This window comes from Danio aesculapii, chromosome 24, assembly GCF_903798145.1.
Source record: "Danio aesculapii chromosome 24, fDanAes4.1, whole genome shotgun sequence".
NCBI lineage: Eukaryota > Metazoa > Chordata > Actinopteri > Cypriniformes > Danionidae > Danio > Danio aesculapii.
In genome coordinates this window covers 1,598,035-1,625,534 of record NC_079458.1, presented here as the reverse complement: position 1 = coordinate 1,625,534, position 27,500 = coordinate 1,598,035, and the positions used below count along the sequence as shown (strand labels likewise).

Here is a 27,500-nt window from a genome sequence, read left to right as displayed (position 1 = left end):
TGTCAAAAAAAATTACGTGCATCTTTAGTGTTTCCATTAATCATTTTTGAATGCCAGAATCCAAAATGTGCATAAAAAGAGGAGAATGGAAACAGCTACTGATGGATCTCTGCTGCTCCACATCTGCAGCTCTTCATGAAGCGCCTCTCTCTCTCTCTCTGATACTCGGTGTAAAGCTGTAGAAAAGTGTACAGTGAGCGATTCGTCAGCAAACCCTGCCGGTGTTATCAGCAGCAGAGAGCGATTGTTGATACTGTAATGGAGATGTCACGCTGCTTTATAATGCAATAATGGAGGACAGAAAGCTGTTCAGATCAGGCGTGTGCAGCAGAAACACATCCTCCTGTTCATGCTCTTTCAGCACAACACACGTCAGGTTGAGTGTATTGTGATTCCTCTACAATGGGTGGACATACAGTTTAAGGAAATGTCCTGTCTCGCAGGACCATGGTGCTTCACAATCAAACATAATCATAAATATGAACACAACACTGGACACATAAGTGGTTTTAGACCAATAACATAACCACAGTTTCCAAACCACACATAACATCTTAGCAACTATATAGAATAGCCTAGTAACCGATCTGAACATTTTAGTTACCAATCTGACCACCCTAGCAACCAAGTGGAACACCCTAGCAACCAATCTAAGTATTCAAGTAACCAGTCTGAACACTCTAACAACCAATCTGAATATCATAGTTACCAGTCTGAACACCCTAACAAGCACTCTGAATATCATAGTTACCAGTCTGAACACCCTAGCAACCAATCTGAATATCATAGTTACCAGTCTGAACACCCTAGCAACCAATCTGAATATCATAGTTACCAGTCTGAACACCCTAGCAAGCACTCTGAATATCATAGTTACCAGTCTGAACACCCTAGCAACCAATCTAAATATCATAGTTACCAATCTTAACACCTTAGCAACTACTCTAAACATCTTAATAACCAAATTGATCACCGTAGTATCCATTGTAAAGACCCTTGCAACCAAACTGAACTCCCTAGCATTCAAACTGAATCTTCTAGTAACCAATCTGGACATCCTAGCAACCAAACTGAATACCCTATTCACTCAGTGTTCTAGTAAACAATTAGAACACTCTCACAACCACTTTGAACACCTAGCAACCAACCACTCTGATCATTCTAGTAAACAGTCTGAACAACTTTGCAAGCACTCTTAAGGCGCTAGCACCAAACTGCACACCCTAGCAATCAAGATTGGCTCATTTTGGTAACCAATCTCAACACTCTAGCAACCACTCTGAACATTTAAATAACAACTCTGAACACCCAAGCAGGCATTCTAAACATCTTTTGTAACTAAACGGAACACGCTAGCAACCAACCTGAACACCCTAGCAACCACTCTGTACATTCTATTAAACACTCTAACCCTAACCAAACTGATCAGCCTAACAATCAAACTGAACACCCTAGCAACCACTCTGAACATTCTAGTAATCAATCTAAACACCCTAGCAACCAACCTGAACACCATAGCAGCCCCTCTGAACATTCTAGTAATCAATCTAAACACCCTAGCAACCAACCTGAACATCATAGCAACCACTCTGAACATTCTAGTAATCAATCTAAACACCCTAGCAACCAGCCTGAACACCCTAGCAACCACTCTGAACATTCTAGTAAACAATCTGTTCAATCTAACCCTAAGCTAACCCTAACCAAATTGAACACCCTAGTAACCACTCTAATCATTCTAGTAATCAATCTAAACACCCTAGCAACCAACCTGAACACCTTAGCAACCACTTTGAACATTCTAGTAAATAGTCTAACCCTAACCAAACTGTACAGCCTAACAAACAAACTAAATACCATAACAACCACTCTTAAGATTCCAGTAAACAATCAGAACACCTAGCAACCAACCTGATATCCATAACAACCACTCTGAACATTCTAGTAAACAATCAGAACACATAGCAACCAACCTGATCACCCTAGCAACCACTCTGAACATTCTAGTATACAATCTGAACACTCTAGTAACCACTCTGAACACCCTAGCAACCACTCTGATCATTCTAGTAACCAATCTAAACACCATAGCAACCAACATGATCACCCTAGCAACCACTCTGAACATTCTTGTAAACAATCTGAACTCCCTAGCAACCACTAAACACCCTAGCAACCAACCTGAACACCCTAACAACCACTCTGAATTCCCTAGCAACCAGTAAAAATCTTCTTCTATCATTAAGAGTCCACATGGTTGAACTGCACATGTAATCTTCATCTGTCTGTAAACTCAGAAGGGTTCAATTGGTTTGGAATCAGTTTGTAATTAAATGCATTCAGGAATGGCTGTGTCTGTCAGTGGAATATATGCACCATATTCTTTTATTAACACATATGCAGACTGGGAATGCTGCTGTTCTCTTGTTTCATCAGCTGGGATGTTGAATCCGACAGCAGATGTGTGTAAATAAGTCCTGCATTTCATTAATACAGCACAATTTCTTTCCTTTCGGTTTCTCCCAGTAGTTGTGTTCCTCTCAGATTTGAGCATGAAGCATCATTTTTATGGTAATTCCCGCTCTCTCTGTCTAATCTCATTGGCCTATTGAACAGGCCGTGCAATTTCCTGTTTTTTTTCCCTGTCTAAATCGATGTTACTGCGGCCAAATGAGGGCTGACAAACTCATCTGCTCCACTTGTGACTGCAGCGTTATGCCATTATTTATCCTGACAAAGAGCTCCAGATACGGAGAAATAGACGTGCAGAGTCAAAATGAGCAAAAACTCAAGCAAATAGTTTATTTATTTCAGTCCCAGGACGCACACAGTTGGAAACACACACCATTATACACTGAAAGTATAACCGTCTGTCTGCGTTTGGGTTCAGTTTAGTGTGTTTTGGGTTTTACTGATAGACTTTGTTGTTTTTCTGTTTGTTAAAGAACGGTTTAAAGGTTTTGTTTTTCTTATTTGCCCCAAAAAAGGGGGAAATATGAAGGAAATAATGAGTCACTGACAACGTTGTATGTGATATTAATTATTAATTATTGATGAATTATTTACCTGTCTTCCATCGTTATCAATTTTTTTTAATTATTTGTTTATTTTTAATTTAATAAAATTTTAAATTAAATTAAATTAAATTAAATTAAATTAAATTAAATTAAATTAAATTTAATTTAATTAAATTTTATTTTATTTTATTTTATTTTATTTTATTTTATTTTATTTTATTTTATTTTATTTTATTTTATTTTATTTTATTTTATTTTATTTTATTCATAAATTTTTTTTTTCTTCGGCTTAGTGCCTGCTTTATAAGGGGTCACCACAGTTTAATGAACCTTTTTTATTTTATTTTATATTAATTTATTTAATTTTTTAATTTAATTTAATTTAATTTAATTTTAAAATTGAATTTATTTTTATTTAATTTATTATTATATAAAATATAAATAATAATAATAAAAATTATTAATATTATTATTTATTTATTATTATTATTATTATTATTATTATTTTTTATTTAATTTAATTTTATTTTCCTTTGGCTTAGTGCCTGCTTTATCAGGGTCACCAGTGTGGAATGAACCAATAATATTTATTTTGTTATTTTTACCTTTATATTTAAGTTAATTTGATTAATTTAAATTTAGTTAAACATTTTATTTATTTATTGATAGAATTTTTAATTGAATTAAAATTTTAATTCAAAATTTTCACTTTCCTTCAGTTAAGTCCTCGCTTTATCAGGGGTCACCAAAGTGGAAGAACCAATATTTATTTATTTATTTATTTATTTATTTATTTATTTATTTATTTATTTATTTTTAAAATATAATATTAATTTTATTTTTATTTTTTTTATTTTCTGATGTCCTGAGTTAATAGGATATTTTAAAGGATTACTTTTATTAGATCTTCCCATTATTATTCTCCACAGGACTTTTATTTTGCCTTCTAGCAGTAAGCCATTCAAGGATCTTCGGGAAGTTCGTTCAGGAGCTGCGGTGAATCAAACATGATCCACGTCTGTTTTCAGACTTGCATATTTCAGCAGCTCTTTATAATCCATTTTACATGAGCAGTACGGTAAATAGAGTAAACCTGCCTTTTATCCCTGAAGTAGGCCATTACTCCGGAGCCTTTCCTTCCTCTCCCATCGGAAAACGCTATATTGCTCCGGGCAGATTCACGCAAGAATAACCCGTACACAGAGCGCGCCTCGCTTACTAAATCATTTACTTGCCCTATTTTATTTTATTTTATTTTATTTTATTTTATTTTATTTTATTTTATTTTATTTTATTTTATTTTATTTTATTTTATTTTATTTTTTAATGTATTTTATTTTATTATTTTACTTTATTTTTTATTTTATTTATTATAATTTTATATTATTATTTTTTATATTTAATTTAAGTTAATTGTGTTTTATTTTAATATTATATTATATTATTTTTTATTTAATTTAATTTATTATAATTATTTACATTTTAATTCAATCGTTATTTTATTTTAATTAGTTTATTTATTTTTTTAATTATTTAATTTTAATTTAATTTTGTTTTATTTTATTTTTGACGTTTTGAGTTTGAGTTGACTAGGATGTTTTGAAAAGTTTCTAAGGTGTTTGCTTGCTGTGCTGTTATGTGGTTGCTTGGGTATTCTAAAGGGTTGTTGATGGGTTTGAGGTGGTTGCTAGGGTGTTTAAATTGTTGTTAGGAAATAAAGGGTAGAAATAGGTAGTTTTTGAAAAGTTGCCAGGGAGTTTGTGGTTTCTAGAGTGTTCAGAATGGTTGCTAGGATCTACAGGGTGGTTGCAGTGGTGTTACTTTATTTCTAAGGTGTTCATAGGGGTTGCTAGGGTGTTTATATATTTTAATGTTAAATCTATTGTGGATGTTTTAAGTAATTGATCTAATGTTTTGAAAGATTAGAGTTTTAGAGGTGTTTTGAAGGGTTGCTAAGGTGTTTGGTTGCTATGGTGTGGTTGCTTGGGTTGTATTTTATTATATTATTTCATATTATATTATATTATATTATATTATATTATATTATATTATATTATATTATATTATATTATATTATATTATATTATATTATATTATATTGTAATAAAACTGTGTAGTAAGTAGTATGTGACATATGTCATGGGTGTGGCTTGCTAGTATTTTTACATTTTTAACTACGCTAGCTATAATATGGCCTGGATGGTGTGTGTGTGTGTTTGTGTGTCAGATGTTGTTAATGTGATATGGTGTGTGTAACCCAGTATACGGGTGTTGGTCAGATTGCTGAAGTTCAGTGGGGTGTGTTCTGGTCACATGACTCCAGCTGCTGTCAATCAAATCAGGTTGAGTGTTAGCATGTTAGCGCTGTGTTTGATTGCGTGTGTTTGAGATGCTGCAGGAGTCTGAGTCTGACAGTGAATGCTCATTTCTTCAGGGTCGGTTTGATCTGCTGAAGGTCTTTGAGGAGTTTCTGACGCAGATAAGCCTGATCCCTCAGGGCGGAAACTCATTCTCCCACAATCCCCCTGTGCCGCTTCGGCCATGCAAATTAATCACTGTGTCCAAACCCGACAGATAAACATCACACACACAACTAAACAGATTGCTGAGGATATACAACTGGTTTCTGGCGGTTCTGAGTGGTTGCTAGGGTGTTTGATTGGATGTTGGGGTGTTATATAGTTGCTAGGGTGTTTGTTGTGGGGTTACATGGTTGCTAATGTGTTTGGGTGGTTGTTGTGGGGGAACATGTTTGCTGTCGGGGTGTTACATGGTTGTTAGGGTCTCTGGGTGGTTGCTGTGGTGTTACATAGTTGCTAAGGTGTCTGTTGTAAAGTTATGTGGTTGCTAGGGTGTTTGTTGTCACATAGTTGCTAGGGTGTCTGTTGTGGTGATACATAGTTGTTTGGGTGGTTGTTGTGGTGTAACATGTTTGCTGTTGTGGCGTTACGTAGTTGCTAGGGTGTTTGTTGTGGTGTTACGTGGTTGTGAGGGTGTTTGGGTGGTTGTTGTGTGACATTAGTTGCTAGGGTGTTTGTTGTGGTGTTTACATGGTTGTGAGAGTGTTTGGGTAATTGTGGTGTTGCATAGTTTCTGGGTGACTGTCGTGGTGTTACATGGTTGCTAGGGTGTTTGGGTGGTTGCTGTGGTGTTACATAGTTGCTAGGGTGTTTGTTGGTTACATGGTTGCAAGAGTGTTTGGGTAGTTGTGGTGTTGCATAGTTGCTGGGTGTCTGTTGTGGTGTTACATGGTTGCAAAGGTGTTTTGGTGGTTGCTGTGGTGTTGCATAGTTGCTAGGGTGTTTGTTGTAGTGTTACATGGTTGCAAGGGTGTTTGGGTGGTTGTTGTGGTGTTACATGGTTGCTAGGGTGTTTGGGCGGTTGTGGTTTTACTTTTTGCTTTGATGTTTGGGTGGTTGTTGTTGTGTTACATAGTTGCTAGGGTGTCTGTTGTGGTGTTACAGGGTTGCTAGGGAGTTTGGGTGGTGATACATGGTTGATAGATTGTTTAGGTGGTTGTTGTGGTGTTACATTTTTGCTAGGGTGTTTTGGTGCTTGTGGCGTTACATGGTTGCTAGGATGTTTGTTGTGGTGTTGTGTTGTGCTAGGATGTTTGTTGTGTTACATAGTTCCAAAGATCTTTGTTGTGGTGACACATGGTTGATAGAGTGTTTGGGTGGATATTGTGGTGTTACATGGTTGCTAGAGTGTTTAGGTGGTTGTTCTGCTGTTACATGGTTGCTAAGATGTTTGTTGTGGTTGTTGTGTTACATAGTTTCAAGGATGTTTGTTGTGATGATACATGGTTGCTATAGTTTTTGGGTGGTTGTTGTGACGTTACATGGTTGCTAGGACGTTTGATGTGGTGTTGTGTGGTTGCTAGGATGTTTGGGTGGTTGTTGTGTTACATATTTGCTAGGGTGTTTGTTGTGGTGATACATAGTTAATGGAGGGTTTGGGTGGTTGTTGTGGTATTACATGGTTGCTAGGGTGTTTGGGTGGTTGTTATGGCGTTACATGGTTACTAGGGTGTTTGGGTGGCTGCTGTGGTATTACGTGGTTGCTAGGGTGTTTGGGTGGTTATTGTGGTGTTATATAGTTGCTAGGTTGTTTTGGGAGGTAGTTGTGGTGTTACGTGGTTGGTTGGGTGGTTGTTGTGGTGTTATACGGTTGCCAGGGTGTTTAGGTGGTTGTTGTAGTTTTATGTTGTTGCTAGGGTGTTTGTGTTGTTACGTGGTTGCTTGGTTGTTTGGGTGATTGTTGTGTTATGTGGTTCCTAGGGTGTTTAGGTGGTTGTTGTGGTGTTACATGGTTGCTAGGGTGTTTGGGTTTTTGTTGCGATGTTATAAGGTTGCTAGAATGTTTAAGTGGTTTTTGTAGTGTTACAAAGTTGTTTGGGTGGTTGTAGTGTTACGTGGTTGCCAGGGTGTTTGAGGGGCTGTTGTAGTTTTACGTGGTTGCTTGGGTGTTTGAGTGGTTGTTGTAGTGTTATGTGGTTGCTAGGGTGTTGGGAACTACAGTTAACCAAATAAACATAATGAACAATCCTCGTCTGTCTGTATGTATCATCATATTGCAGCGATGACATCGTGATGAAGCATGATGACATCACCTCACATGTACACTGCTGCAGGAAGTGAATGAGTGTGAATGAGGCCTGATTGAAACACATTCCTCGTCCTCAATACACACAGATGCTCGAGAGCGGATGCCCGCCGGCGCCAGGACAGCGCCATCTTTTGTGCAGAAGTGCACTCTGGGTAGAGTAATTGAGTTTTGATTGTGGGTTTTCAAAAGCTGTCATTATTGCTCCACTTCCAGCCGATATGAAAAGAGCTTTGATAAGGATGAAAGCAGCGCCATTACCCAGATGGGTTTGTTGATATTGCAGAAATCCTGCTCCGCTTCTCGCCGCAGAGGGATTTTTCAGAAACAATAAAGCGACGCGGCCGTGATTCTTGGAGTTCAGTGAATCACGCACCGGGGACGCTTCCACGCACACATCAAACACTCCGCGTTCCGCTTTTGTTGCTTTTGATTCATTCCTCCTTTAGCTTTTATTTCTTTGCTCCCACTTGTGTGCGAGAGTTTTTCCTCGCCGGAGCCGAACATCAGACGGTCAGTCAGGAGTGTGAAGGAGATCCAGATGCTCCTCAAAACATCATCTTATGTTCAGGCTAGCGTCTACGGGAAACTGGGAAATTGAGGTTAAAAATATGGCGAAAAAGCTAACAAAGAGACAAAACTGTGTTCATACAGGAGCTGGAAATCCTTGAAAATGCTTGAATATAATTATAATAATGGGGATGATGATGATAATAATAATGCTAATGCTAAAAATAGCAATAATACTTAAAATTTTAATGTTAATAATAATAATAATAATGCTAATAATAATCGTAAAAATGTAGACCAGCTAAAAGAAATGTTATTTCTGAACAATTATATAAATTGAATTGCATATATTTGAGGATTTGTTTTATTTTCTTTTACTTTTTACATGAATAAAGATACCGGCCACTTTATTAGGTACACCTTACTAGTACCGGGTTGGACCTCCTGTTGCTTTCAGAACTCCCTTAATCCTTCATGTCAGAGATTCAACAAGCTACTGGAAATATTCCTCAGAGATTTTGCTCCATATTGACATGATAGCATCACACAGTTGCTGATGATTGGAGCTTTATGACATGGTGCGTTATCCTGCTGGAAGTAGCCATCAGAAGATGGAGACACTGTGGTCATAAAGGGATGGACATGGTCAGCAACAATACTCAGCCTAATAAGGAAGGCTGTGGCATTGATATGATGCTCAATTGGTACTAATCGACCAAGAAAATATCCCCCACATCATTACACCATGTGTATGGGTGTTTCCCAGCAACTGGAAGTGCATCCACAGCATAAAACATATACTGGAATAGTTGGCGGTTCATGCCACTGTGGTGACCCCTGATGAATAAAGGGGCTAAGCCGAACGAAAATGAATGGATATTCGATATGATTCTGCAGCAGTGTATGTACTGTAGAGTATATATATATGTGAGGCTTAGCTCTCAGACAGGAGTGTGTGTGTGTGTGTGTGTGTGTGTGTGTGTGTGTGTGTGTGTGTGTGTGTGTGTGTGGTTTATTGTTTTGTTGTAACAGGAGAATCTGATAACAGCATGATTTGTGTCCGTCTCTGTTTCACCTCCAGCAGTAAAAGCGTTTCTCTTCAGTTTCGCTCCATTTGTTCTCCTCCATGCGGGACTAATGCTTTTATTCTCTGCGTCCGGCGCTCAGACACGGAGAGCGCACTAATATTAGGATTATTCTGACCAGCCGCTCATCAGCAGGCAATAATGTGACAATGATCAGGCCGGCGTTATTTAAATGTCAAACCTTCACTCGCCACTGACGTCTGACATACAAATGCCAATTACAATTAATACAGCGCTCTGAGCGAAAGAGAGAGACAGAGAGAGCAGTGGAGGGAATATCAATCACACACACACACACACATATATATAAATACACTCACATACACGCAAATTCACACACACACACACACATTAGCACACACCTACACAAATATATATGTATATACACGTGAACACACACTAACACTTTCAGACATAAACACATACACACACAAACTCAGATACACATGCACACACACAGTAACACACTCAGACATAAACACACACACATTAGCACAAACACACACACAGTAACACAGTCAAATATTAACACACACATATTGGCATACACAACACACACACACACACACACACACACACACACACGCAGTAACACACTCAAATATAAACACACACATATTGGCATACACAACACACACATTAGCACACAAACTCAGACACATGCACACGCACTTTAACACACTCAGACATAAACACACACACATTAGCACACACACACAGTAACACACTCAAATATATACACACACATATTGGCATACACAACACACACACATTAGCACACAAACTCAGACACATGCACACACTAACACACTCAAACATAAACACACACATTAACACACAAACTCAGACACAGACGTTAACACACACACATATATTCTTATTGTCTGTGTGTGTTTGATGTGTCTACATAGATGTTTTATTATTTAGTTATGTTTAATGTATAAAATATACCACTTATATTTATTGAGGATATTAAATGATCAACAGCACACATTACAATGGGTTTTTCAGGTGATATGAGAAATATAATTTATAATGTAAAGTAATTAATCATAAACTGTAGTTATTTATAATTAATATACTGATTTAATACTGATTTTTAAATTCCAAACTACATTTAACATGATATAATACAAATATACCATATTGATTTAGATGTACCATGCAGTTTATAAAAACTGTGATGAAAAATATGCATAAAAGTAATTGTGTTAGCTTTTTAAATTTATTTATATATATATATATATATATATATATATATATATATATTATTATTATTATTTTTAATGCCATATCAGCATCACACCTAGCCACAAGACAAACACAAGTTACCAATCAGAGCTGTCAAATTAGCCCTTTCAACAGGATAGAAGTAAAATAAAAAAGTGACGTATGGATGAATCTGAGTAGAAGAGTTCCCTACAGTAAATGCAATATGAAAATTACAGCACAACATAATATGATTAACAGTAAATTGAATAAAAGTGCATACATGGACAGTTGAAGGATTATTCGCCCTCTGGTGATATATATATATATATATATATATATATATATTTTTTTATATTTCCCAAATTATGTTTAATTAAAAAAAAAATTCTGTTAAATAAGGATATCTTCCCTGACTTCAACTGTGTGTGTGTGTGCATATATATATATATATATATATATATATATATATATATATATATATATATATATATATATATATATATATATATATATATATATATATATATTATAGGTGGGCATAGATTATTATTTTTAATGTAGATCAATCTAGATTAAAATGGCTCATTTGAATTCTGCCGAAGACATTCAGAATATGTGTGCTACCCAAATAATAAATCTTTGAGAACGGGTTTCTGGAGCCAGGTGGCGCATTAGACCAGCGGCTCATCTCCTGTTTCCAAAATGCATCACAAACTGCTTGAGAAACTGTTCTACTGTGATAATTAGTGATGAAAATAAATGATGATCAATAAGATGTGCTTACGTTTATTAACTGTTTATTCAGTTACACATGAATGTTGAACTGTAGGCCTACATAAGCTCCAAACAGCGATTTCATACTTGCTTTTGATGTACGTACATACAGAAAATGCTGCTTCTCAATGCCGAAGTTCACAGAGCCCTGACGGTGTGTCAATCATTGAGTATGTTTACATGGGCAACAATACTTTAAAACGATTTTAATATGATTAAAACAATACTCTGATTAAGAGTCACCAAGTAAACAGAGATTTTTGATTACCTTAATCTGACTAAAGTCATCACTGAACTAAACAGAAATGGAAATAAGACATGTGGAGGATGCAGATATTATTGAAGTAAACACTGCAATCAAACTATTATCGTCATGTAGGACTTTACACCATTTACACCAGGACGTTTTTTTTCTTTCCGTTTGGTGAGCGTTATTACATTCTATAACACTCTTAGCAGTCCTTACTCCTTGTTTGTGTCTAATACCACAGTTGGTCACGGGGGCATGAATGAAATGTGCATGAGTTAAAGTGAAACTGTAGTTACACTGTACTGTAGTTAAAGCCAGGCATCCTGCTGATTTGATTCAGAAGAGGACTTGTTTGTCAGACGGCTCACTGGTCAGGTATACATCCGCACTAAAATATCAAGGTGAAAGTCATCATAGCTTGTATAGTATAGACCCAGCTCCCAACCCAACTTTGAGAATAGAGTAACGGCCATATTTTTTTTTTTTGTCGCACGATAAGAGTCTCGCGTTAACACCGATTACGGCCGAGCACTAAAATATATATATAAAGTGATGTTAAAAGCACTGTAACTGATCTATAAGCTGCCGTCTTCAGAGATTTGCTTCATTTCTTCAGGTTTCAGCACTTCTCCAGTAATACAGGGTTAGTCTCGGTGATGCTGACCACATTAAACATCCTCCTCCTCATTTCAGGAGCTGATCCGGGACGTCCCGTCATTATACACTCGTCATATTTAAAGCACCATTCAGCCCTGGGTTTCTCCTTGACCTTTGACACTCACACACACTCGTTTATATGAATCAATCTGCTGCAGCCAATCAGCATGCGGCTCTGAGCGGAGAGGTCAAAGGTCAAGGTCAGGCCTCCGAGGGAGAGACGGAGGGGTTTTATTAGTGTGTAAAGGCCATAAACCGGTGCAGGACTACTGCATCATGGGAAACGTGTGTGTGTGTGTGTGTGTGTGTGTGTGTGTGTGTGTGTGGTCAATTCAGCAGCTTTCACTATATACTAGCTGAGTAATAGGATTTTAGATGTGCTGTGTTTTGTGTGTGTGTGCATGCGTGCGTGTATGTAGTGTGTGTGTGTGCCCGTGCCTGTGTGTGTGTAAGAGAGAGAGAGAGAGAGAGAGAGAATATGTATACATGTAGGTGTGCCTGTGTGTGCACTCGTATGAGTGTGTGTGTGTGTGTGTAAGAGTATGTCTATATATGTAAGTTTGTGTGTAAGTGTGCATGTGTGTTTGTCCGTGCCCACGTGTGCGTATGTGTGTATGCGTGTGCGTATGTAAGTGTGCCTGTGTGTTTGTCCGTGCCCATGTGTGCATATGTATGTATGTGTGTATGCATGTGCGTATGTAAGTATGTCTGTGTTTTCCTGTGTGTGTGTGTTTGAGAGAGAGAGAATGTGTGTGTGTGTGTGTTTGTCTGAGTGTGTTAAAGTGTGTGTGTTAATGTCTGTGTATGTAGGGGTGTGTGTGTGTGTTATCTCTATCTCTCTGCACTGCGCTCCAGGTTATTTTGTTTATAGTGCGACTAAAACACAACAACTCTCTGCTGGTGTTGCTTTATCAGCACACACACACACACACACACACACACACACACACGCACACACACACACAGAGCTGATAGTGTGTGTGTAAATAGGGGTGATTTGTCTGCTGGAGCTCTCTCTCTCCGCTCAGCTTAATCAATAGACTGTTAATAGTATTTTCAGTGACTGTGGGCAGATAATCAATGAGTTAAAACAGAAGAAGACCAGTCTGAAGGACACACACACACACACACACACACACACACACACACACGCACACACACACAGCACTTCATCTGTGGAGAAAACTTCATCTAGCCAGTCCTGCAGCAGGGTCTGTGGGCTGATCTGCATACAGTATAATGCTGCTGTTTTCTGCCTCACGCTGATGAAGACTTGCAGAGGAGCAGATTGGGATGAATTGTATGTAAATCAGGCTTTATTCCTCAGATTTCCAGGCGCTTTTGAAACTCCGTCTGTATGGAAATGCTGCTTTATTCCTAACGGCAAGGTTGAGCAGGATTAGACGCTTATTTATATCAAGCTTTAATTCACACATGTGATTAGAAGACTAAAAGCACACTGTTTTGCCCTACAGAAACACTGCGTTTGAGAGCAGATGCAATTATTTATCTGTGTGTGTGTGTGTGTGTGTGTGTGTGTGTGTGTGTAGAGAGAGATCAAAATTACAGCTTTATGAACACTTGATTTATTTTTCCAGAAGTAATGTAATATTCATTGTTGTTGTGTTTATTCTGTGCTAGAAGTGGATTGTTTTGCATATTAAGCAAGAAACTTTGACAAGAAACCTTTTGTTTTTTGGGAAACACGATCAAAAAGCAGCACAAGGAAAGATTAAAGCTCTGAAGGTCAAAGCAGTCTCTAAAGCAAACAAACGAACAAAACGTAAAAATTAGTGGTAATAATTGACAGCAGTGGTTGGTTTATTTTGTCATACAATCGTTTTAATGAACTTCTCATACTTAAAATGCTATTTGAAAACACTCTAATATTAAGAATAATCATACGATAAATTTTACGCTCATGATACCTCTAGAAAACAGACTGTAATATTAAGAAAATAAGTTGTACGATATTTTTTACGAACTTAGACTTATGATACATTTGAGTAACAGAGCGTGATATTAAAATAAGTTGTATGATCATTTTTACGAACTTCTTAGATTTACGATACTTTTGAGAAACAGACAGTAATATTAAGATTAGTCGTATGATCATTTTTACAAACTTAGGCTTACGATACATCTAGAAAACAGACTGTAATATTAAAATTAGTTGTACAATAGTTTTTATAAACTTTTGAGACTTACGATACTTCTCAGAAACAGAACGTAATATTAAGATTAGTCATGGTAATTTTTATTAATTTAGGCTTACAATACATCTAGAAAACAGACTGTAACATTAAAATAAGTTGTACGATAATTTTTATGAACTTCTTAGACTTATGATACTTTTTGGAAACAGACCGTAATAAGATTAGTCATGTGATCATTTTTACAAACTTAGGCTTACGATACATCTAGAAAACAGACTGTAACATTAAAATTAGTTATGTGATCATTTTTATGAACTTCTTAGGCTAATGATACTTTTGGAAAACTGACTGTAAAATTAATATCAGTTGTACGATAATTTTTATTTTCTTTCTAGGCTTGCAATGCTTCTAGAAAACTGACTGTAAAATTAATATCAGTTGTACGATAATTTATATGATATTTTTAGGCTTACGATACTTCTATAGAACATATTGTAATATTAAAATGTTTTATACATCAGTTTCTCGAGCTTTTTAGACTTATGATGTTTGTGAAAATTAATTACAATTAATTGTCATTGGCATTTATGTCTGAATTTTCTAGACTTATGATAAATTTAAGTTTAAATACAGACCACAATATTAAGATTAGTCGTTTACGAACTTAGGCTTATGATACATTTTTATGAACTTCTAGAAAACATATTGTGATATTAAGATTAGTTGTACAATCATTTTTACGAACTTAGGCTTCTTAGGCTTACGATACTTCTAGAAAACATATTGCGATATTAAGATTAGTTGTACGATAATTTTTTTGAAAGTTTTTAGGCTTACAATACTTCTAGAAAACACATTGTAATATTAAAACTAGTTGTACAATAATTTTTACGAAGGTTTTTGGCTTACAATACTTTTAGAAAATATTTCGTAATATTAAAATCAATCATATCGATAATTTTCATGAACTTATTAGTCTTACAATGTTTGTGGACAACAGGCTGTAATATTAAGATCAGTTGTATGATCATTTTTACGAACTTTAATAATACTTCTAGGAAACATTTCGCAATATTAATAGTAGTTGTACAATATTTTTTACAAAACTTTTAGGCTTACAATGTTTGTGGAAACACTTAAATATTAAATAAGTTATACGTTAATTTTTACACATTTCTTAGACTTACGATATATTTGAGAAACAGACCGCAATATCAAGATCAGTTGTACGATATTTTTACGAACTTCTTAGACCTGCAATACTTCTTGAAAACAGACTGTAATATTAAAATAAATTATACAATATTTTTACAAACTTCTTAGGTTTACGATGCTTTTGTGAGAGGCATCTCTGGTCATTTGTGGGTTATGAGCATCTTGCCTTCTCTTTCGGCTCTGGGCTCTGTTCTGTTCAGATTCTCATTGTGATTATTCGGCATCATCAGCAGGGTTTGGTTCTTCAGCACTTCTGCTCAATCTCAGAGCGCTGTCCTCCAGACGCTTTTACCTGCTGAAAAGGAAAATCACCGGGTTTCCTTTTCTGCAGAATATCACGCTCTCCTTTCTCAAGTTTTGCATTCTTCCTTCCTGGATATTTCTCAATAGCGCAGCGGTGAAGTGCTCCGATTGTTCTCACCAATACTTTCATTCACAATCACACTCCAGAGGAAGAAAGCCGAGCGCTGCGGGAAACTGCGCTTTTATTGAGTGCAGAAATTAAAAGCTTTTGACTGTTGTGAACGTTCAGACCAGGAGCTGCTGAAGGACTGATGCTAGATTGATCTTAGCAACAAGCATAAAGGATTTGCCCAAGTTTAATATTATTAGAAATTAAAAAAGGAAAAGTAAATAAAATAAAAAAAAAATAAAAAATATATTATATTATATTATATTATATTATATTATATTATATTATATTATATTATATTATATTATATTATATTATATTATATTATATTATATTAAATTATATATTATATTATTTTATATTATATTATATTATTTTATATTATATTATATTATATATTATATTATATTATATTATATTATTTTATATTATATTATATTATATTATATTATTTTATATTATATTATATTATATTATATTATTTTATATTATATTATATTATATTATATTATATTATATTATATTATATTATATTATTTTATATTATATTATATTATATTATATTATTTTATATTATATTATATTATTTTATATTATATTATATTATTTTATATTATATTATTTTATATTATATTATATTATATTATTTTATATTATATTATATTATATTATATTATATTATATTATATTATATTATATTATATTATTTTATATTATTATATTATATTATATTATATTATATTATATTATATTATATTATATTATATTATATTATATTATTTTATATTATATTATATTATATTAAATTATATATTATATTATATTATATTATATTATATTATTTTATATTATATTATATTATATTATTTTATATTATATTATATTATATTATATTATTTTATATTATATTATTTTATATTATATTATATTATTTTATATTATATTATTTTATATTATATTATATTATATTATATTATACTATTTTATATTATATTATATTATATTATATTATATTATATTATATTATATTATATTATTTTATATTATATTATATTATATTATATTATATTATATTATATTATATTATATTATATTATATTATATTATATTATTTTATATTATATTATATTATATTATATTATATTATATTATATTATATTATATTATATTATATTATATTATTTTATATTATATTATATTATATTATATTATATTATATTATTTTATATTATATTATTTTATATTATATTATATTATATTATATTATATTATATTATATTATTTTATATTATATTATTTTATATTATATTATATTATATTATATTATATTATATTATATTATATTATATTATATTATTTTATATTATATTATTTTATATTATATTATATTATATTATATTATATTATATTATTTTATATTATATTATATTATATTATATTATATTATATTATATTATATTATATTATATTATATTATATTATATTATTTTATATTATATTATTTTATATTATATTATTTTATATTATATTATTTTATATTATATTATTTTATATTATATTATATTATATTATATTATATTATATTATATTATATTATATTATTTTATATTATATTATTTTATATTATATTATTTTATATTATATTATTTTATATTATATTATATTATATTATCTATTTATATTATATTATATTATATTATATTATTTATATTATATTATTTTATATTATATTATATTATATTATATTATATTATATTATATTATATTATTTTATATTATATTATATTATATTATATTATATTATATTATTTTATATTATATTATATTATATTATATTATTTATATTATATTATATTATTTATATTATATTATATTATATTATATTATATTATATTATATTATATTATATTATATTATATTATATTATTATATTATTTTATATTATATTATTTTATATTATATTATATTATATTATATTATATTATATTATTTTATATTATATTATATTATATTATTTTATATTATATTATTTTATATTATATTAAACTATATTATATTATATTATATTATTTTATATTATATTATATTATTTTATATTATATTATATTATTTTATATTATATTATATTATATTATATTATATTATATTATATTATTTATATTATATTATATTATATTTATATTATATTATTTATATTATATTATATTATTTTATATTATATTATATTATTTTATATTATATTATATTATATTATTTTATATTATATTATATTATATTATATTATATTATATTATTTTATATTATATTATTTTATATTATATTATTTTATATTATATTATATTATATTATTTTATTTTATATTATATTATATTATATTATATTATATTATATTATATTATATTATATTATATTATATTATATTATATTATATATATAACCCCCCCCCCCCCCCCCCCCACACCCACCACCTTCATATAATTAGTTAAATATGAAGCAATATTTTTATATATGTATTTTTGGGTTATACAGCACAGAATGCATGGTTTTTTTTTATACAAAGCAAATTTTGGCCACTCTTTATTTTAAAGTACAATTTTATCTATAAATAAACCATTACTGGTGCACAAAATATGCATAGGTAACACTTGATCTAATACACCACCTGACAAAAGTCTTGTCGCCTATCCAAGTTTTAGGAACGGCAAATAATAACTGGACTTCTAGTTGATGATTGGGTATCAGAAGTGTCTTATATGAAAGGTAAAGGCCTCTAGATTACGCTTATTTGAGCACAATAAAATCTGATCATGCCTTGATTTCATGCTTTTATTTCTGCGTGATTCGATTATTGTAATTCTTTATATATTGCTCTACCTTTATCTTCTATTTCTAGACTTAAAATGGTCCAAAATGTGGCCGCCTGTTTGCTCACGAGTAGCCACAAATAGGACCATATCGCACCAATATTGCGATCACTACATTGGTTGCCGGTTCATTTCCGAATAGACTATAAAATTTTACTCTGCTTATAAAACTTTGCATAATCTAGCGCCACCATATCTTTCTGATCTGATCATTACTAAAGCCCAAACCCGATCCTTAGATCAAACTCTGACTGTCTCGTCTCAAATGCAGGGGCAATAGAGCCTTTGCAGTTGTGGGTCCGAAATTATGGAATAAGTTACCATTAAAAATCAGAATAGCACCCACTCTATCTGTTTTTAAATCGATGTTAAAGACTCTCCTCTTTTCGAGTGCATTTAACATCGCCTAATGGCCGTTCCTGAGAAAATACACTTTTTACAATATAAAAACAATGGAAACCTGTTTAATGTCCCCACAATTCACCAAACAATCCTGTGTGTGTGTGTGTTTCAGACCCGATGCACGGGCCTCGGCAGCTGACGGTGGTGGACATTAAGTCAAAGCAGCTGACGGTGCGCTGGGAGCCGTTCGGATATAACGTGACGCGCTGCTACAGCTATAACCTGACGGTGCAGTATCGCTACAGCAACGGGAAGGAGGATCGGCGAGAGGAGCAGTGTTTCGACCTGCACAGCCCTGCACCGCAGCACACCATCAGAAACCTCCCGCCCTTCACCAACGTCAGCATACGGCTGGTGCTCCGGAACCGAGAGGGCGACAAGGACAGCCCGGAGCTCCAGGTGCTCACCGACGAGGACGGTCAGACACCTTTATTATTATTATTATTATTATTGTTGTTGTTGTCATTATTATTATTGTTGTTGTTGTTGTTGTTGTTGTTGTTATTATTATATATACATATTGCTTTAAGAAGTTTAAGAAAAGCACATCATAAATAATATTTATTATTAGTATTGATATTCATTTTAACTATTAACTATTATATATTTTTATAAATATGTTTATATAATTAAACCATTTATATTTAATTATTTAGTAGTAAAAAAATCTATTGTATTAGAAATGTTTATTGATTAATAATTGCAGGAGTTACGTTGTACAAATAACCCTCAATAGGCGAAATCCGCAAAGTAGTCAGCTTAAATTTTTCAATTATTAAAGATGTTATAAGGCTGTAAAACCCCTCGTTACACACTTTATAGACTTTTCTCAGACAGGCATTAGCATTCTCACACTTTTCTCTCTTGTTTAAACACTCTCAAAGTTCAAACCTTCATAGAAAAATAAGTCCAATATTATAGAATGATCAGAAACATTTCATCTTCATTTATTTATTCTGTAATGGCGCCCTACAGCCGCGTAACTTCTTCCTCTCTTTAGCATGACCAGAAGTTTAACTTTTTGTGCGATGGTTAGCATCTTCCTCCACCTTTTGGTTGCCTTTGGTGGTGCAGAACGTTTCATTGAAATTGTGGGATGAAAACCTGCAAACGTACAGTCCAGCACTTCAGACTCACACTGCTCGCAGTCGAAGATTTATAGCAATTTGGCAAGCTGAACGCATTCTGTAGTGTACAGGAGACACGGTAGGAGGAGCTTTATTGACAATGGTCTTCAGCCAATCAGGACGCAGAGTGCGCTGTAGAAAAGTTAATTACACGAAAAAATCTGCGAGAAGTGAACCGCATTATAGCGAGGGACCACTGTATTTGCCTATTTTTATTGTCATTTGATTTATTTTAGTACAGCTAGTTAAACTAAATGATAATAATAAATATGAAATATCTGCGTTTTTAAGTTATTTCATTTGGCAGATGGTTTGATTTTAGGTTTAAAACTTAAATATATTCATTCATTCATTCATTCATTTGGCTTAGTCCCTTTATTAATCTGGAGTCGCCACAGCGGAATGAACCGCCAAATTATCCAGCATATTTTTCACGCAGCTTGAGTATTGGTCAGGTGTGAGGTCATTAGTGTTGTTGTGAGGCTTTAGTATGCGGTGTGTGTGTGTGTGTGTGTGTGTGTGTGTGTGTGTGTTGTGTTTTTTTCAGACAATACATCAGTCCACCAGTCAAGGCCTCATATTCTTTCTGAATCATCTAAACATTACACATCCAAGACAGGAGTGTGTTATTGAAAATGCATGAGTGTGTGGTTTTGATAGTGTGTGTGTGTGTGTGTGTTTTCAGTGCCGGGCCCCGTCCCGCAGGACTCCATTCAGGGCAACACGTATGAGGAGAAGATCACACTGAGATGGAGAGAACCACTGCACACATACGGCATCATCAAACAGTATGAGGTGAGAGCTGCAAACACACACACACGCACACACGCACACACACGCACACACACACACACACACACATAAACAAACATAAACAAATAACATACACACTCAAACACACATACATTAACACAAACACATACATATATATATACACACACACACACATGCATACATATACACAAACAAACAAAAACACACATACACACACACACAAACATACACTAAAAACATGCATACATACACACACAAACATACATGCATGCATTCATACGCGCGTACATTCACACAAACATATACACATACACACACACACACAAACATACACACAAAAACATGCAGGCACACACACACATGCATGCATATACACAAACTAACAAAAACAAGCATACACACAAACATACACACACACACACAAGCATTCATATGCGCATACATTCACACAAACATACACACACACACAAACATACACATAAAAATATGCATACACTCATATGCATACACACACACAAACCGACATACACAAACATACACACAAAGCATGCATACATACACAAACACACATACATACACACAAACATGCATGCATACAAAAAGCATGCATACATACACATACACAAACATACACACACACACATGCATTCATGCACACATCCATTCACACAAACATGCATACACTAATGTGCGTACATACACACAAACCTGCATACATAAACATACACACACACACATGCTTTAATGCACACATACATATGTATATACACACACACACACACACTAACATATACAAACCTACATACACACATACACGCACACATGCATTAATACACACATACATACGTATACAAACACGCACACACACTAACATACACACAAAACATACATACATACACACATATACAAACCTACATACACAAACATACACATGCATTAATACACACATACATATGTATACACACACACTAACATACACACAAAACATGCATACATACACACGCATACATACACAAACACACATAAGCACACATACATGTGTGTTTTTTAATTTATCGTAATGGCTGAAGACCTTTGGCTGATTGAGTGTGCATGTGCCTGACGCCCTGATCAGTGCACTGACTAGTGAACAAGAGTGCTGATTGGGACGCACCCTGAAATGTGCCCACAGTCCTCGACTCATCCCTATATTTTGAGCAACAGATCAGAAACGCAGCTTCTCTTGAGTTCTCTGTGCTTCTGTTCAGCTGGAGACGAGTGAGACGCGACGCCCCGCTCTTCTAATATCACCTAATGAAAAGCAGCTCAGGGATTTGATCTGAATTAATCATTGAGCTGCTAATGGACAGCGCTCCGTTCTCAGTCCAATTTAAGGCCACAGAGGAGCAGAGATGAACTCAATCTGCGGAGAGAGAGACACTAGACAGCGCTTTACTGATCCAAACTACAGCAGAATATCAAACACACAACACTTCATTACTCACACACACACACACACACACACACTACATCTATTAAACAACAGCTTCACCACTCTAACTATATACACAGTATTTACACATGTAAACACAATAGTTTTAATAACTATTTCATTTTCCTTCATCTTAGTCACTTTAGTCCACACAGGGGAATGAACCACCAACTATTCCGGCATATATTTTGCAAAGCGGATGCCCTTCCAGCTGCAACCCAGTCCTGGGAAACACCCATACTCACTCATTCACACACACACACACACTTAAACACTACAACCAATTTAGTTGATCAATTCCCCTATAGCGCATGTGTTTGGACTGTGGGGGAAACCGGAGCACCCGGAGGAAACCCACACCAACACGGGGAGAACATGCAAACTCCACACAACAACACCAACTGGCCCAGCCGAGGCTCGAACCAGCGACCTAACCACCAAGCCACAGTGCTGCCCCTTAATAACTCATCTCTAATAACTGATGTCTTTTCTCTTTGTCATGATGACAGTAAATAATATTAGACTAGATATTCTTCAAGACACTAGTATTCAGCTTAAAGTGACATTTAAAGGCTTAACTAGGGTAATTAGGGTAAAGTTAGGGTAATTAGGTAAGTCATGGTATAACAGTGGTTTGTTCCGGAGACGATCCAAAACTAATATTGCTGAAGGAGGATAATAATATTAACCCTAAAATGGGTTAAAAACGATTTATTCTAGCCGAAATAAAGTAAATAAGACTTTCTCCAGAAGAAAAACATTATATATGAAATACTGTGAAAAATTCCTGAATCTGTTCAGCATCATTTGAGAAATAAGAATACTAATAATAATTCCTTACATTTATATAGCGTTTTCTGGACACTCAAAGCGCTTTACACATTTTTGAGTTGAATCTCCTCCTCCAGCACCAGTGTGCAGCATCCACCTGGATGATGTGACTGCAGCCATATTGCGCCAGACCGCACACCACACAGCAGCTGATTGGTGGAGAGGAGATAGTGATTAAGCCAGTTATGATATGGGGATGGTTAGGAGGCCAGTGGGCAGATTTGGCCAGGATGCAGGGGTTAAGCCCCTACTCTTTTTTCCAAGGAGATAATGGGATTATTAATGACCATAGAGAGTCAGGAGCTCGGTCTCATCTGAAAGACAGTGCTCACTGACAGTATAGATCTTGGCTGCTGCATGGAGGGTGACCAGCGTCTTCCAGTAGAATGCTTAGAACTTCCGTTTACAGCGTTTACCACCGGTAATTTGCGCTTCAATAGCGTTTTGAGTGGATTACGGAGTGTTTTTGTGACACACAACTTTAAAGGTGTGTGTTAAAGCCGTTATAATCTGTCAGATGTGGTTCAAGCGCTGGAGAAAAACGTTCTCCTAGTTCAAGTGTCTGCCATCAGAAATACAGTGTGTGTGTGTGTGTGTGTGTGTGTGTGTGTGTGTGTGTGTGTGTGTGTTTCCCCGGCCTGTAAGCTGTTAGCTCAGCAGCTCTTCAATACACACACACACACACACACACACACACACACGCACGCACACACACACACGCACGCACACACACACACTACTTCACTGCATTATAGAGCAATTCAGATTACTGGCATGTAACTTAACAGGTATGTAAGTCATGCAATTTTCAAAAAGGACCAATAAAAGTCTGTGTGACTGATCCTCTGCTGGCTGATCTGCTGTTGATTCTAATCGTGAGCTGTTTAGGTTTTATTTAGTGTGTTGTGTTCACCACGGTTTGTGTGTTTCTGTCATTTCAAAATGTCAACTTATTTTCACTTTGTCACAGTTATTAAATCAGTGTGCTAGAGGGACAGGACAGGTGACTTTAGTGATGACGAGGCTTCATTTAAATAGTAGCAGATGCTGCCTGACAAGGAGGGGAAAATACCTCACAGCTGATGTTTTCCATCCTGTTAGATCACATTATTTAAATGATCAGTCCAGGAGGTGGCGCTGATCCACAACAGTATCAGTTTAAAGAAGATAAAAGCAGGTAAAATAGATTAAAACTATCATTTCAAAGCTGTCCAGATGTGAATGTTACCTGCGCATACACGCAAAGCATATTGGGTAATTTAGCCTTCCAAGAATAAGTCCTAAAGAATCCCCATCAATATACTGGGGCGTTAGGACTCACACTGACTGCAGGTTGAGCGCCCCCTGCTGGCCTCACTAACAACACTGCCAACAGCAGCCTAGTGTTCCCATGTGGTCTCCCATCCAGACACTGACCAGGCTCAGCCCTGCTCAGCTTCAGTGTGCGACCATGTGAGAGAGCTAGCTGCAGGCGAAATACAAATTACAAGATAATTACAATAATACAATTACAATAATTACCAAAAAAAACAAGGAGTAATAATTGTGACTGTAAGTAGTGTATACAAGCAGTGAAATCATGTGTTTGAGTGCCGCACTTGGGAAACACTTTTTACAAAATTGAATGACAATTTCTCCCGATGGAGGTCTGAGCTGCGAATCACTATGACGACAGTGCTGTCTTTACCCAGAATGCACCGGGAAACACACACACACACCTCCAGCAGAGTCTTCCTCCTGCATGAAGAGCTTTAATGAGGCAGAACGCTTGTGTTTTGTCTTTTTCCCCGCACAGATCACAGGCCTGACACTTCTTTAAAGACGCCGCGTGACAGATTGTAATTTCAGATCATGAACGTGACAGTTTAATGGGCTGAATTCACTCTGATGAACAATGAGTCTCCGAGCGCCATTGTTCACAGTCTCCAGAACTCCAGAAGAGTCAATTATGCACAAAAACACACAATAACTAACACACACACACATACACACACAAACACACAATAACATTCACAAAGCGCTCCTCGTTCAGTGTTTAGGGAACATGTTTATGCCTTCACTCACAGGCAAAATCAGGTGACAAATGACATTTCGGACATCAGAAATATTTGATGAATGCTGGATTCTGATTGGCTGATGAGCATTCCAGGGTGTGGCGTTATATTCAGATGATCACACAGCTGAAGCAGTGCAGCACGCCGGCCATTATTCTCCTTTATCTTTATTTTTAGATTAGATTTACCACAGCGTGTGTGTGTGTGTGTGTGTGTGTGTGTGTGTACTGTATGTGTGTTTTTATTTGTGTGTATTTGTGTATATGTAAAGTATGTGTGTGCATTGTATTTATATATAATATGTGTGTGTGGGTGTATTTGTGTATATAATGTTTGTGTGTGTTGTATTTATATGTGTGTTTATTTGTGCATACATAAAGTATGTGTGTGCGTTGTGTTTATATATAATATAAATATATATATATATATGTGTGTGTGTGTTTGTGTTTGTATATATATTGTGTGTTTGTATATACATATATGTGTATATATTTATGTGTATATATATGTGTATATATATATATATATATATATATATATATATATATATATATATATATATATATATATATATATATATATATATATCTAAAGTACGTGTGTGCGACGTGTTTATATATATATATATATATATACATATATACATATACACACACATATATATATATACATGGACACACACATATATATATATATATATATATATATATATATATATATATATATATATATATACATATATACATATACACACACATGTATACATATATATATATACATGGACACACACATATATATATATACATATACACACACATATATACATATATACATATATATATATATATATATATATATATATATATATATATATATATATATATATATATATATATATATATATATATATATATATATATATACACATATATGTATATACAAACACACAATATATATACAAACACACACACACATATATAAATGTGTGTGTGTTTGTATTTGTATATATACTGTATATGTGTTATATGTGCTGTATATATGTGCAGTGTATTTCTTTGTAGTTGTATAGTGTGTGTGTGTGTGTGTGTGTTTGAATGAGTGTTGAGCAGTTCATCTCCTGTTCTGATGTCTTTAGTGTGCGTCACGGACTGCTGTATTTGTAGGGCACTGTAATAATAACAAACAGAAGCTCATGCTGCAGGAATGTGTCTGAAACACAGCAAGAGGAAACATGTTTCCTGCACAACCACAAAAACACATCCAAAACACACCTCTTACCATGATTTACTAGCAAGCACAGGAGATGCAAGGGGTATTTTGTAGCCCTGAAGGTTAATAAAACTCAGATATGATGATAAATGAAATGAAGTGATGCATGTTATATTCAGCAAGGGGGAAATTTGAGATAATTAAATACATTTCATCCAAAAGTTCACTTCAATTTAATGGATAAAGGTCATTATGATTAAAAACAAAACATGGATGTCACTAAATAAAACATCTTAAAGGTGCAGTAGGTGATCAGCCTAAATGCTAACCGTTTAGCATGATATGTTTGAAACTAGTGGTGCTGTGTTAATGCGAGGCTGTTTATCGGGCAATAAAAAAAATATGGCCGTTAATCTATTCTCAAAGTTGGGTTGGGAGCTGGGTCTATACTATACAAGCTATGATGACTTTCACCATAATATTTTAGTGCGGATGTATACCTGGCTGAATTGCACTGTAGGGGGCGAGAACGAATCTTCGAACCTGTGTGTATTCCTAGTGTGAAATTAAGACATCGAACACGACGTGCTAACCTGGATGCAGGGAAAATTGGAACACAGACCCTCTCCTGCTGTCCAAAGCCACACCTCCTGAAATCACGAACGCGCACCGTAAAGATGACGGAGACCCACTAGATCATGTCATTGGCCAGTTAGAAAACTTTATAGTACTTTAACATACTACAATTCTGAACGAGAAACTGTATATCAGCAGGTTTCAGTTGTGTAGCAGCAGAATTTGTCATAATGTGTAATATTTCATGCATGCAAGAATCGCTGGCTCACTCTCTCAAGCTCTTTGTCCTAAAGCCACTA

General features: G+C 34.1%; 1 protein-coding gene across 8 annotated transcripts in view; it reads left to right on the top strand.

The window, feature by feature from the left end:
* The window catches only part of ptprma (protein tyrosine phosphatase receptor type Ma), a 331,270-nt gene that overhangs the window by 150,844 nt on the left and 152,926 nt on the right, over positions 1–27,500 (top strand). For all 8 annotated transcript variants that reach the window (XM_056451138.1, XM_056451136.1, XM_056451137.1 and 5 more), the window contains exons 8-9: positions 19,272–19,577; positions 20,972–21,081. In XM_056451138.1, the coding sequence (XP_056307113.1) occupies positions 19,272–19,577; positions 20,972–21,081 (416 nt within the window). The remainder of the gene's footprint in view (positions 1–19,271; positions 19,578–20,971; positions 21,082–27,500) is intronic.